Source organism: Manacus candei, unplaced genomic scaffold (assembly GCF_025592945.1).
Source record: "Manacus candei isolate 608988 ecotype Guabito, Panama unplaced genomic scaffold, ASM2559294v1 h1tg000019l, whole genome shotgun sequence".
Taxonomy (NCBI): domain Eukaryota; kingdom Metazoa; phylum Chordata; class Aves; order Passeriformes; family Pipridae; genus Manacus; species Manacus candei.
In genome coordinates this window covers 7,614,598-7,629,955 of record NW_026138067.1, presented here as the reverse complement: position 1 = coordinate 7,629,955, position 15,358 = coordinate 7,614,598, and the positions used below count along the sequence as shown (strand labels likewise).

Below are 15,358 nucleotides of genomic sequence, written 5' to 3'. Positions count from 1 at the left end.
TCTCTAGAATATATAAACATTTTAGAGCAAGATAAGGATTTCTCATTTCTTTATTTTATTGTAGGGGATATTACTTATTGGTTCAAATGTAGTCGTTTCTTTCCAAATGCAAGATGAAAAACCTCTACTCCCAGTTTTGAGCAGGAATAGGTTCCCTTGGAGCAGGTCGGATGCCTGGGTGAAATATTCCAGGCAGTTCTTTTAGAATGACATTGTAGTTGTGATACAGGTGGCAATTGTATTAGTACTGAGAGTGCTTGCACTCAGAAATTTTGCAGGTAGGTTTCTTTGAGGGTAAAAACCTTGCAGATTGTTTTTTTAGTGATGCACTATTGCTGTTTAGAAGACTACTTACTTCCATGGGAAAAAAGTGTGCAAAGTTCTCTGCATTAGTGTTGGCTGATATTTATGGAACAACAACAAATGCTAGTACAGGAACTCAGATCCAAATTCCTCTAAATTTCGTGAATATTCTAATCCTGTTTATAATCTCTGCATTTTTTATTTGTCTCTAGCAAATACCAAAGGCATTATTTAAGATAGCTTCTTAAGCAATCTTTTTCTGAGGAAGTTGCCCCAGAGAAAGTTACCACATATAATGAGGGGTGTCTTTTAGCCCATACAGACTTGCAAATTGGAAGAAGTGTTGTGCATGTGATAACTATGCAGGAGTACAGAAGACAATCTAGACTAGTTCAGCTGCCATCCCTCACTGTTTTTTAATTAGTTACCTTAGTTTAGACACCATAATCAGAAAGTTATTATCTTTCTAACTGCCTTTTCCCATTACTATTTGGCAGCCCTAATTTCAATTTATACTGTAAAAAAATTCTCTGGAAACTCTTTTAAAGAAACACAATTATCTTAGAAAAGTAGCTAAAGCATGTGAGGGTTAAATGTAACTTTTTTTCCCTTAAGTGTCATTTGCCTGATTTAGAATTCTTTAATAGATACAGAGCAGTGCAGAACTGAAAGTATTTTTAATTTCAGTGCTTTGTATATTTACAGAGGGATTACAACAAACTTCTACACTTTATCTACATTTTAATAGGTCAGTGTGAACATATGAAGAGTATTAAGGTGGACTGCCTTACTTATTAAACTTACGTGAATTCGTCAAAAGCCCTCAGCAGTTGTATGCAGTAGGGGCTGGAAAGACATGCATGATTGAGGTCATGCATCCAGCCGGTTTGTAAGATGATCCCTCTGTACTGAGCCATCAGCCATCCTTAGCATAGGGGCGCACTCATACACGCATTCCTGTCAAGTCATCTTGTGAAAGGCTGCTTGCTTCCAGCTTGGCTTGAAAGTGCAACCTTAATAAAACTCACTGAAGCCTGAGAGAAAATAGCAGTTCTGCAGCAGATAGTGTAGGGGAAAGAGACTGGGATATGCATATGCAGCTGCCTAAAGCAGGCTACATGCTGGACTGCAACAGAGAGGAAACAATAAATCTTAACTACTATGCAATAAATATTCCCAATTTTAACTAAGGAAGCTATCCTCACAGTGAAATTAAAAAAACTAACAGTTTATCCAAGCCTGATTTTTAAAGTGCACTGCTCCAGTCCTTTTTCCAAAGGCTTTAAGGGAAATTAAGAACAAATTTAAACAAAGAGGAAGAAAAAGTTTTTCTTAAAGCAGGAAAAGAAAGTAATAATAACATGTCAGTTTTCCTTTCCTTTGCTTTCCTGGCAGCGATTCTTGCTCATATAGGCTGTAATAACCAGCGTCGGGGTCCAGAAGCCAGTGGGAGAAGATTTAACCGGATTCAGCACGGGCAGTGCACCTACACTTTCATCCTGCCAGAACAGGACGGGAACTGTCGTGAAAGCACGACAGACCAGTACAACACAAATGCTCTTCAGAGAGATGCTCCTCACGTGGAACAGGATTTCTCTTCCCAGAAACTGCAACATCTGGAACATGTGATGGAAAATTACACTCAGTGGCTGCAAAAAGTAAGTGTTTCTTTTTTTCATTTCTCACTGAATGATTTTTTGGGGGCATGTTTATGCTGCTAAAAGTTTTCATTAGTTTCTATGAAAACAGAGGTAATAAGGACTGACCTAGTTCATGGCTGTGTAGGAGAGAAATGTTCCAGCCAGAGTGCACCCCTCTTAGTGACATTGCTCTTGGGAGCAGAATTTTCTTCACTTTACTGAAAGATGCAACTTTTAAAAAACTTTTTCTCAAGAGGTTATGCATGTGAGCCAAAGAACACAAAAATCCTCCAGAGACTCTACTGACAGAATTTACTAAGTATTCTTATAAGCTCTACTTGTAGTTCACAGATTCAGATCAGATGTCATGCAGGATACCTGCTACTCTGACAGCAAAAGAGAACATTTTTTAAAAATCAGCATTTAAGGGCACTGGATTAAGAATATAATTGCTCCTTCATAAATAGCTCCTGTAATACTATTCTACCCAGCTAATTGCTAGAAAGAAAGAAGAAAGTATATAGGCATTCTCACTTCAAAGCATCACAGTAAACCTTTTTAACTGTGTAGATTACAGTGGTCTTGAAACAACCTGTTTCAATTTGCATGTGTATATGTGCATTATTTCCAAAAAGGGGAAATGGGTTACAAGGTGTTGCAGTACCTTAGTAGAAGTAATTATTTTTAAGAACTTGTGCAATAGCTCTAAACCTCTAATGAACTTTTCAGTGCTTTATGTATGCAGTGGAGTTTGAGTCTGAAAAGACTTAAATATGTGAATAATTTCAGTCATATGAGCAGCCCCATTCACCTTAACAGGATTACTCACTTGTGTAAGACTACATACCTTGCGGGATCTTGTCCATGCCTTGATAATGAAAATGCTTTGTGATAGCTGACCAGTAAAAATAAATAAACAAACAGTCCATGTGTAGTTGTCTGTGATATTTCCATTCATGTGCTGCCATTTTGACCTGGCAAAACTTAGAAAATTGCACCACCGAGTGATGCAACTAGTTGTGTAATATGGCATTAGAAAATTGCTGTACCCATTTGAGAGACATATGATTTAACTTCAAAACAAGTTCATATTAAGAAGGAATATCAATAAAACTCTGATGAAGACTCTACTAGGTGGGCTGAAACTTTATATTAGCACAGTTACTGTTACCTATCTCATTTACAAGTTTTGTTTCATCCTGACAGTGTACAAGACAGAAATATGTTAAAAAGCACATACAGTCACCCCAATTTCTCTAACTCTACTCAAATCTTTACAGAGGATTTCTTGATTACTTGGTAAATTAATTGTGCTCTTGAATATCTGGATTTAACAAGAGAGAGAAGATTTTGTGCAGTAAGCATATGACTATAAAAGAAAATATAACCAAGCATTTAATTTTTAGACTACTTCCTTCTTTTTTTAATATTTTGGTCTGCTTTGGGGAGTATAAGGCTGGAAATGAGGGGATGTCATTTGTAGAAGAAAACATTTCTTAAGAAATTATTTTACTGTGCTTTGAGAGGCTGAGACAAGCACTAAAGAGAAGAAAGATGTTTTCTGTGTTTATGCACACATGATTTTACTTGAGCAAATTGCCTGCTGAATCATGGTTCTAAGATTTTACTTATTCTGTGTTTGTCCACTAGAGACTGAACTAAGATCACTGTTTCACTGTGAACTGAACATGAGGAAATATGAGTCTCTGGAGTGTGAATGTCTGAGGGTTAGTCCTTTCACACTTTGGAGGGAAGTGATTAAACAGGTAGGAAGCCCAGTGAAAGGGGTTTATATTTGAGGACTGTTTTGTCCTGCAGTGATTGTAAAACTGGCTACAGGAAGAACTATCCCCCTCCTTCTTTCCCTCCCAGCCCCCAACCCTCTGCTCCCAGGGGTTTGCATAAAATTGGGCTTGTGCACATATCCCAATGTGTCAGTTTTCCTTGGAATGAAAGGACCTGTTTCTCTGTGTGATGGAGTATGGCTCACTCTGAACAAATGAGGCTGATGCAGATCCTTTATAGCATCTCTGAATACTGAATTTGCTTTGTTGCTGTTGCCATTACAAAGCATCTCAGCCATAACTCATTTCCTTTCAAAACATGCATAATGCCTAAGTGTAATGAATATATTATGTAGATATCTCGCATCTCATTTTCATACTCTGCATTTATTTTTCCCCCTAAATTAGCTACACTAAACAGCATTTTACAATGCACCTGCTGTGAATGAAGTAAAGAATATTTAAGGGTTATAGGTCTAGGACTCAAATAGTTATAATCAGAAATAAAGTTTAAGAATTTGAGATATAGTCTAACTTACACAAAGGAAATATGTTTATTACTTCAGGTAGTAAATTTCAATAAAATTTCAATAACTTTCAATAAAACTGTATGTAGACAATGTTTGGCAAAGTAAATTATTTTTGAATTGTTATCTTGTGATCTTAGAAAAATATTTATTACGAAAGTTTGTAAGAATCATGGTTTGCTTAAATCTCTAGTATTTTAATTTAATTTTTTTTCCCCTCTATATCTAAACTCTCAGATTCCTAGAAGGAAAACAAATATTGTTTTGTAAAAAAGGCAATAATTTTTTTATGCTTAAAGCGAAATTGCTTCTTTGATGACCTACAAGCTTGACTGTAGATAAAAATGCCCTTGCTTGGGGTGCCAATTATAGGCAATTAAAGCTCAGCCTTGTCCATTAGTATTTGCATATCTATAGTCAGTGTAACTGGGGTTGATTGAGAAACCAGGGACATGGCAAAATGCTCTGTGCAGAAACTACGCGGAAGAAGATGACTTGGTAAACATTTTTAGAGATTTTCCTAGAACTGTTTATTTTAATACCGGATAACTTTCCCCATTGTTTAAGCGTGGGTTTCATTTCTGCAATGTGTTTATACTGTTAGTTCAAAACAAACAGTTCATCACGTATTCTTTCTTGCAGTAACTGACTGGCACATGTGACCCTGTTTGGTATTCAGTTGCAGTGTCTAAGTATTGCCAAAGAGGAGTTACATGAAATGTTATCATCATGTCTTGCTTAGGAGCTTGCTTTTGGCTTGCTGAACTTACAGTATCAATGGGACATAGCGTACATTCCAGATAACTGTATAGATGAGTGTTTCATATACTTATCCTGCACTCCAAATGGTATTAATAATTGTTATTACAGTAATAAGTGAGTTTTACACGATCCAATCTTTCTTTTTTTCCTGGTTGTTACCTAAGCAGAATACATAAAAATTTAAAATTAATGCTTAATGATAGTATAGTATAAAAAAGCTAACTCAGACATCCAAGTTTGAGTTGAAAGTGAACCACAATCATTCCGGTCAGTCAGTATTCAAACTTAGATATATTTTTTTTTCTTTGCAAATGTTGATGGCACCGCTACACTTAAACCAAAAATAAAAGAAGTTTCCTTTCCCTTTAAAGTGCCTGTTCTGCCACCAGTTGCAACAGAACAAGCATAAAATTACAATCTGGATTCAGTCGTTAAAGAAAGAAATTAAGAACATTTTTTCTGGGATATCTACAACCATTTGATAGTCTACTTTAAAGTTTATTCTTATGATGGTTTTGATAAATTAAGTGTCTATGCCATTCTCTGTGACCTTTATTGAATTCCTTATTTTGCAGCAGTAACAATGCAAATGCTCACTTATTTTTAAACATGTAAGGAATCTGGGTTTTGAGGGGGCCAGTCATTATATAGAAGAAAGTGGCTTTTGGAAAGACTGGTGTCTGTCATTGAGTGCTGTGGTTTCACTGAGAGCCTGCCCCTTTCTACTGTCTTTACCAGCAGGACTTATGTCCTGTTTTCTGCAATGAAATATGCTCATGTGTGTGGAGTGGCTGGATTTTGCCTTGGATTTTATATGGTTTGTTGAAGATGGGAAAATTCCTTACCTGCTACTCTTGCTGTGAAGCTGAGTGAAAAGTTCCATTTTATTTATGATTATGTTTCACTGGGCATTTTGCAATATAACATGTGACCTTAAAGTCCACATAATATTCAGATGTTAACTGCAACTAGGAGATGCATGATGAACTTTGGTTAATTCTTACAAATAAAAGCAGGTCATCAGATTTGGAATCTGCTATTCTGCTTCTATGAGCATTACTAACATGGCTGTGTAAAGAATGGCTTTCTGGTAAATCTTTCCTCTTTCAAGGTAGACCAGAGCTAAAAGGAAACAGTGAGAAAATTTAATCCAAAACTGGGCACTAGTCCTCTATTTGGCATCCAACTTGAACCTGTATTTATTTTCTAGACACAGAGGTTATGTTTACTACTCTAGGTGCTTCTTTTTGCTTTGGAGTCAATGAATTCTCATATCCAAAGTAGAGTCTCACCCTAGTAACATTTGAAGTGTAGTTCCCACAAAAAAGTTGTATAAAAAAAGGGTGAAATTTAAATTAGTGGGATTTCTTATATAATGTGTGCTACTCAATGGGTAAGTATATATATAAAAGAAAAATTTAAGGAGCAAATATAACTTCATGGAAACAAACTGATTCAAAGAAAATACATGTTTGAGTGTAAACCCAAAATTGCTTATTTACTCCCAAAAAGCTCTTGGCCAATAATATGCCTGCATATTAAAACTTCATTAATAAAATTGCTGAAGTCCTTGGGATATTCTGATGTACTCTCAAGAAAGAGGTGAGACTTCAAATGTGGAAATATCTGAAAGCTTTATATTATTGGGGAATAACCTATTTGGCAAATTTTTTTATGAAGCAGAAGACTCAGAGAAATAGAGTGAAGGACGGTTTGACATGTTGCTACATTTGGCAGCAAACTACTAAAAAAGAAATATTTCCCATGTTTGGACAGAACACTTTGTCATAATGTTCAGGAGGTCCTGAATGTGTTTATTTTCAGTGATGACAACCACAATTAGGAACTTTCTGGTAACAATAAAATATTACATTTATTAGTCATCAGAACTGTTCAACCAACATGCCCAGTGGGAGATCTCACTTAGAGGACTGAGAGCTTTTCTAAATGAAACTTATATACAGTAAAATGGCATGTCATTTTGAGGGTGCTGAGAACTCATAGCTCCCATTCCCTTCTGCGGTTTGGAAGCAAGCTACAGTGCTGTGTGCCCTGGAACAAAAAAAAAACAACAAAAAACCCCAAAAAAACCCCCCAAAAACAGCCCACTCAAACTTATAATCATAAGATCATTAAGGTTAGAAAAGACCTCCAAGATTACTGAGTTCCAACCTTTGACCAAGCATCACTGTGTCAACTAAATCATAGCAGTAAGTGCTACATCCAGTTGTTTCTTCAACATCTCCACAGACGGTGAATCCACCAGATCTCTGGGCATCCAGTGATTAACCACCCTTTCAGTGAAGAAATTTTTCCTGATGTCCAACCTGAACTTCCCATAGCACAGTTTGAGGCCATTTCCTCTTGTCTTTCCTCTAGTTTCTTCAGAGAATAGGCCAACCCACTCTTGCTGCAACCTCCTTTCAGGTAACTGTAGAGAGTGACAAGGTCCCTCCTCATCCTCCTTTTCTCCAGACTAAACATCCCCAGCTCCTTCAGCAGCTCCTTATACAACTTACACTTTAGATCTTTCACCATCTCTGTTGCCCTCTGGACCTGCTCCAGCACCTCAATGTCTTTCTGGTAGTGAAGGTCCCAAAACTGAACACAGGATTCAAGGTGTGTCCAGTACAGAGGGACAATCACTTCCCTAGTTCTCCTGGCCACACTGTTTCTAACACAGACCAGGATGCCATTGGCCTTCTTGGCTACCTGGGCACACTGCTGGCTCATGTTCAGCTGTCCATTGACCAGCACCATCAGGGCCTTTTTCTCTGGGCCACTTTCCAGGCACTCTACCCCAAGCCTGTAGCACTGCATGAGATTGTTGTGATCCAAATGCAGGAGCTGGCACTTGGCCTTGTTGAACCTCATACTGTTGGCCTCAGGATTCAGCCTGTCCAGATCCCTCTGCAGAGCCTTCCTACCCTCCAGCAGATCAACACTCCTGCCCAACTTTGTATTGTCTGTGAACTTACTGATGGTGCACTCGTTCCCCTTGTCCAGATCATTGGTAAAGATATTAAACATGACTGGCTCCAGTACTGAGCCTTGGGGAACCTCTCTAGTGACCAGATGCCAATTGGATGCAGCACCATTCACCACCACTGTCTGGGCCCAGCCATCCAGCCAGTTTTTAACCCAGCAAAGAGTGCACCTGTCTCAGCCATGATCTGCCAACTTCTTCAGGAGAATGCTGTGGCCAAAACCCAGTGTTACACAAGATAGGTTTTTTTTTGCTATGGGAAATCTCAGTGCTGCACGATGAGACAGTAGCAAGCTCAGAGTTCAGCCACCTGAACTGCCTTGTAGAAGTCCCTGCTTCTCTTCATTGTCCCCAGGGAAATCCTGAGCAACTCACATCCTGATTTAGATGCTTCAGTTAAGTGGGATGGATTTAAGCTTTACTTCTCTCCATGTCTGTAGCACAGACTTCACTTGTGACTGCAAGGAAATTGTAAAGTATTCCTTTTTTCCCTTTCTTAACACAGATATAGCACTACCACTCAATTTCACAAAGCTGTTGGGAGGCTTAATATGTTATTTTTTGTGTTGCTTTTAGAGTTTTTCTGGTGGAAGGTATTTTGTGCTCTTAACAGTTTATGTATTATAATAATGTTTTCAATATGTACAGAAAACAATGGGAAATTAAAAAATCTTTTGGAAAGAAAATTGCTTTTAATATATATATATTGCACTTAATATAAAATAAGCAGATAAATACAATTAATATGCATCTATAATGCTAAGAATTACTTTAGCATTTGGGTTGGGTAAAGGATTATATGTGTCCTGCTCACATTAAGAATGGTCCTCATACTTGCAGTGTTCCTAAAACCCATCCAGCAGCTGCTGCTTCAACCTGTATTCATCTAGAATGAAAAGGAGTGTGTCTTAGTCTTGTATGGATTCTCATGAAGACCAGTGAGGTATATCTAGTTTTTCAGAGCCATCAGTACCAACATTTTGAATAAACCTGTTGTTATCAAAATTGTACTCATTCATATGACCTATTGCAAGCACAACCTGAAAGGCGAAGATACGGTTTGCTTGTGTTCATCTCTATTTACAGTTCAGCTTAGTTCAGTCTTCTGCTCTGTATCTGCAATAAGCTGCAAACAAGGAAGAGCTAGTAAATGAGGACCTTCTAGAACCAGTATCAGCGTTTAACTGTGCTGTGAAGTCATCTTTAACACCAGCAGCTCAAGTATCTTGAATAAACAGCTCTGGTGTAAAAGTCTTCCCAGTAGCAGAAGAATTTCCTCTCTTGTTAAGAGGTTGAAGTTTGATCAGGAAAAGGAAATTGAAATAGTTTCATATTTCATAGGAAGAGTTCTTTTTCTTATGAAACAAGCTGTACTTTAACACAAGGTTATTCTTGTGTAACCACATGTGCATATTTTAGACAGTGTTATGAAACACCACAGTGGTGAATATTTGATTGGAAGGATAACTTAAAAATGCCATAAGTTGTTGCACATTTGCACTACATTCTCATTAATGTTTCTGCACAAATATCAAGATTCACTTTTCATTGCCTCAGTCAGGAACCAGATTAACCTAAAACAGCATAAGTCACCCTCCAACTGGAATAAGAATTCTAACCAGTTTAATTATCCATGTTTAAAACTGATGTGAATCAAACTAGTGCACTAAACAAGACCTAGCAGTGAGGCTACAGTCGACATTGAACAAGCATATGGTACAGATGGTCAAAGCAAGACAGGTACAGGGTCAGCTGGAAAGATGCCCAAGTTGCACTATAAAAAAAATTTGCTTTTAGGCTTAAAACAAAGCAACCAACCAACAAAATGATTTAAGAAAATGTTATAATCCCTCAGAGGAAGTCATATGGAAAATCAGTATTCTAGGCCATGGAGCTACATGATTGAGAGAAATTTCTTATACTTACTTGACTAATTTCTAGGAGCAGAAATTTAAAAAAAAAATCAACCAGTAATAAAAGGGTAATAGTAAGAGAACTATGCTAATTTCATGGTGGAACAGGTTATCTTTAGCAAAGGTACTTTAAAGATCTGTTATATGGCAGTACAAGGTCAGTCATGATGTGTTAGTATTCCTTTCTTAAAGAGGAGAGAAGTAGGCTGAAAATCCATGTAAAATCTTGAAGTTGGAAAATCTGTATAGAAGATCCATGGCTAAAAAGCAGCTGATGAAAAATTCTCTAACAACTCTGTAGAATTCCTCTGCCTTTGGCACCTCACTCTGGTGCATGTATGTGCACACATATGTGCATGCACATTTCGATCTTCGGAGTTTTGGCATTAAGGTACATGGAAATGTGTTTCTAAATGTTATGTCTTAAATCCATTCTCATGTTTTATACCAAGGTACCAGCTGCCAATCTGTTATTCTCCTCAAACTGACCTGTTGGCTCAAAAAAACCTAGAAAAGTTGGTAGCAAGATGAAACCTTGTGTATTGTACATGCATTAACTCCCTGTGAACCATTCCCTATCCTGTGTTGCTGATAAATTATAAGTGCACATTTGCTTGTGTTCTTTCCAGAATGTATCTGAAGCAAGAATTTTCATATATTCTGAAAAAAATATGAGAGCTTTGTACTTCCCATCCCAGGCATGTTTCTGTCCTTACATGTGCATATGTTGCAAGACAAACCTGATTGTACTTTGTGCATGCATGACATCTGCTTCTTTAATAGGACTTTGCATAACTATATAGTTATATTTTTCATTATTTCTTCTGGGAGTTTTTGTTTGTTGGAGTAAATTCTTGCCATTTGTCATGTTTTCTGTAATTGTCTTTTTGCAAATAAGATACAGGGCATTCCTTCTGCAATAGGAATGTATGGAACCAACCAAAATCCACTTGTTCCAGTTATCAGAATTCCCTTCTGATTCTATTCTACCTGAGAATTTGGGTCCTGGTATTCTTTCTCCTCTGTTTGTACCAAGGAGGCAAATAGGCTTGAGAGATTCATTTAGAGATAGGATAAGCTCTGAGCATCCCTACCAGGAAGAAATTAAGGCAAGAGTAGAGAACTGTGGGAGAAAATTGGGAATATGACCTTAGAAGGTAATTTGTCTCTTTTTAACGGCATGGCTTCTTTCACACTAGAACAGAGATAATCAGATTGATGTTAATCAATTTTTAATCTAAAACCTACTGCTGCTGCAGGCTGAGATGTCATTTATAGACTGACTATGTCTTTTTTCATATCTAAACTTCCCTTAAAAGCTTTCTGTATGCAAGAGGGTTTTCTTGAAAGATACTATTTAAACTACAAAACTTTAGTATTAGGCATAACATTGTTTAACAGATCAGACTTTTAGTTTCCTCATCTGTGGTCCACACCAGCCTAGAACTGCAAAGGGAACTTGCAAGGTTTCAAAGAGAAAAGCACTGGTGGCATTTGAGTGCCCACTGTTCTAAATATTACAGCAAACATTCAGTCATTATCAAAGATTCTTCATGATTCAAAGTGGAGTTTTTACATCCTGACTGTAGATTTAAAACATCTGATTCTCAATGTGTAAATTTACTATTTTGACATCTATTTTAGTATTTCAAATTTAATATACTCCAAATCCACAGAATGTATTTTAAATACTCACAAAATCAAAGGAGCAGTCCTAGTAGAGTCTCCAGAGGTACTTTTACATTTATCTTCAAGGTTGTGGTGGACTTGCTTGCATTTTAGATCATATTATTTATTAATGTTTTAAAATTTTCAACCTATGTTTATAAAAGTGTATTTTTCTTTCTAATCTCTTGCCTGCAAAAATGGTCTTGCACAATGGAGATTTAAGAAAAAAATAACATAGTTGTTAAATTATATTTTGGGGTTTGTTTTGTTTGTTTGATTTTTTATTTTGTTTGGTTTTGGTTTTCTGTTTGTTTGGTTTTGGGAGTTTTGGTTGGTTGGTTGGGTGGTTTTTTTGTTTTTTGGGTTTTTGTCTAGGCAATGTATTGAAAGAAGTTTTGAATTTGGATTAAACCACTTATGGTTCTATTTAAATGTGTAGATTTTTCATTGTCTTGTGTTCACCTTTGAATAGCTTTATCGATAATTATCTTCTGGGAGTTTTGCAGAAAAGAGAATTGTATTAGATAAATCTTTTTTTTAAAACTTTCCCATCAGCTCAGTGTGTGGGTAACACTAAGGGTGAATAACAGGGTCATTTACATGCCTTTCTATTCTCACTTCTGAGCCATCCATTTGTGTCCCAAAAAGACAAGGGTCTTCAGATAATTATCTCACTATCACTGCCAGAGCACTAGTTCTCCTAACTCTGTTCTTTTAATTGAAAAACCTGTGCAGAAGTTACATGGTATGCCTGAAATCTCAGAGAAACACTTCATATACAACATATTTCTCCGAAGTCTCCTCCAATATCAAAGAACTCAAGGAATACTGTTACAGCCTTTGAAAGCTGGGCATTCATATGCAGAAAAAGGCATCTGAATTGAGGATTTTGGATCACTGCCTTTATATTTAGGTATATTTATTTGTGTCATAGTTAAATATTTACCCTCCACAGTTTTAATTCATCAGGAAATTCCTGTGGCCTTCTAGGCCACATCAGCAAGTCTACGCAGTAATGGGAAGTCCCCAAATCATGATGCCCTTGGTGCTGTGCCTGGAATTTTGAGGATTTGCTTGGAGGGAAATTGCTCAAAGAGATGACCTAATCTCTTCCTGAATGAACTATTCCCCTTTGTTCCTTGGCTAAAACTTCATACTTCGCTCTGTGTGTGATTTACCATAGTAGAGATAAATGGTCAAGGGCCACCTATCTTTCCTGCGTCACTTCTATCCTGTTAATGGGAAAGGCCATCAATGCTCTGCTAGAAAGTTTTCTGTGTTACTATTTTTGTGTGGAGGAGATATGGACTGCAAAATTCTTTATCACTTTAGCCTGTTAACTACAGAGGTGATGATTAAGGTTGTTTCTCTTCACATTTTTCTTGAATGATCCAGTTTGATCTCTTGGCTTTTCCAAGAATTCTGGCTGATGCAATAAATAACCTTTTGTATATTCCTCTGACATTGTTGACCTCCATGACATGGCACAGCTCAACCATTAGGGCCTCTGCCTTCATGTCCGTGAAGAACTATTAGAAGAACTACTTGTACCCAAAGTTTTATGCGGGGAAGCATAAGCAAGACAACTGTATTTGCAGAGGCAGACAAAACAAAATGAGTTTACCAAGCACCACAGAGTTATCGTTAAAGGTGATCATTAAAGGATGATTAGAGCAGAATTAATTGAATAATTGTTGGTAAAAGATAAAATTTTATGGTTTGATCTGCTTGATGACCTGTTTTGTCAGTCACTGCACAAAGATGTAATATGCGGCTCTGCAACTGAGAAGCATCATGTTGAATGCATGATTTCAAATCCTTTTAGATGAGTTTTGCTGAGAAAGCTGGCTTTGTTTCATACTTCCTGACATACTGACTTCCCTGAAACCAGTGTTGAGTTTCTTCATCTCCCCTCACTGGCAAAATGCTTGCACCTCATTACATTCTTACGAACACTGGTTAGAGACACAATGTAATGCTTGGGTAAATTATGTAAAATATCTGTGATGAGTCTGTAGACTGGGTGTACTGTAAGTGCAGTAAGAATTTATGTAACTTTTTCCAGGTTTTTTTTAGGATTTTGGACTCTCTTTTATAGTTATGGGACATGACTCCCAAGGAAACTGAAGATGGGTTTGTAACTACAGACTATTGCCTCTTGGAAAGGATTAGCTCAGGCAAAACGTAAGGGACCTGGAGAAAGACTGGAAAGGCTAAATATAAGGTGGAAGGTGGGAGTGGTTCTTCAGAGCAAGAAGTCTTTCAGTTTGATGTTGATAAAAGATTAACTTTAAAACTCTGACAGGAAGGGTAAAGGTTGATGTAATCCATAAATTTGAAACTGCCTAAGGTACCAACATGGCACTAAAATATACACAATAAGATACCTTGTTCTGAGGTGACAGAAAAGTCTGAAAAATTACTTTGGGATACAGCACTGTTCAGTAAAATGCTCTGAAACTATTTAGCTGTAAACTGTTTACTGGTGTGTGGCCATCCAAAGACCATAATACTGTGTATTTCAGTAGTATTGCAGTTCGATGAAGAAAAAACTCATCATAGGCGAGGAAACTTTTATTTAAAATAAGACTTTTTTTTTAAAGAACAGAAAATTCATTTTTTTTAAAATTAAGACAAATATAGGAGTGAATCAAAGAAGGTGCTCAGCAGCATGTTTTAATGAAGAAATTGGGAGTTCTCTAAATTCTGCTGGCTATCAAAGTAACTGAAATGCTGAGTGGAACTAGAATACCATGTAGAGCAGTGCAGGTGGTAACCAACGTGTCACTCTCTCACCAGGAATGTGCTTGCAGCTGTCAATGATGACCTCAAAAGTAGTGTTTATGTTTGCTGCTTATGACCATTAAATGAAGAAACAATTTACTAGCAACAAACAAGCACCATGGAGAGTCTGTGATGAGCTAGAGGTCAGGAATACTAGAACAGAATTTGCCCAAACTTGCCAACTTTAAATTTTGCAAGATCTAAGAACTTGACCCCAAATGTGCGAGGTGTCCTGTTTTGAGTTGATGGCATTCTGAATTTTCCAGGAAGTAAGCTTTACAATAAATTGTTTTTATTTCACCACTGGAGTGTTAGCACAAGGACATAACTACTTTTCGGTAGACTTCAACAGGAGAAATGAGCTGGAATTCCTCTGTTACTCTAAACAAACATGTATATTTTATTCTTTTGGAGAAATGGATGAGAAAAAGAAGTCCTGAGACTTCCTATAGAGAACAATGTCACAAAAAATTCAAAGCATCAAAAGAAAAAAAAAGACAAAAAAAAGGTGAATTCTTTGCACATTTTACCTGGAACATTAGATATGGGTTTTTTTGCCAATCCCTGATAACCATTATGGTACATGCTGTACTAGCAACTATACAGTGAGGGAACAAGTTCTGTATTTAACTGTTTATTCAAGGTATTTGTATATTGAGTTTCAAAGTGAAATGGATATATGAACATTAAAAATATTATAAAATTAAACACAGACTGAGAAAAAGAATTTGTCTGGAATTCAGATTCTCGAAGCTAGGAATATTGATTGTATTTCTTTAATGCTGAACCAGTAATTCAAAAAAAACCAGCATTTGTTATCTCCTACCTTAATGCCTCCCACAGAAAACCTGAATTATAAACCCAAAAAATGAAAAAAAAAAAAAAGAGGAACAAATTTCCTTGACCCAAGGTTTAGCACTCCTACACATCTTGGAAACATCTAGTAATTTGACCACTGACCCCCCGGGGTATTTCCTAGAAGCAGAATTGA

The 15,358-nt window shown here is 36.9% G+C and overlaps 1 protein-coding gene across 1 annotated transcript in view; it reads left to right on the top strand.

Annotated features, from left to right (window-relative positions):
* Nucleotides 1-1,349: 1,349 nt before the first annotated feature.
* Nucleotides 1,350-15,358, top strand: part of ANGPT1 (angiopoietin 1) — a 159,368-nt gene continuing 145,359 nt past the window's right edge. Inside the window, exon 1 of the mRNA XM_051785177.1 lies at nucleotides 1,350-1,961. Coding sequence (XP_051641137.1) covers nucleotides 1,665-1,961 — 297 coding nt within the window. The 5' untranslated portion in view covers nucleotides 1,350-1,664. The remainder of the gene's footprint in view (nucleotides 1,962-15,358) is intronic.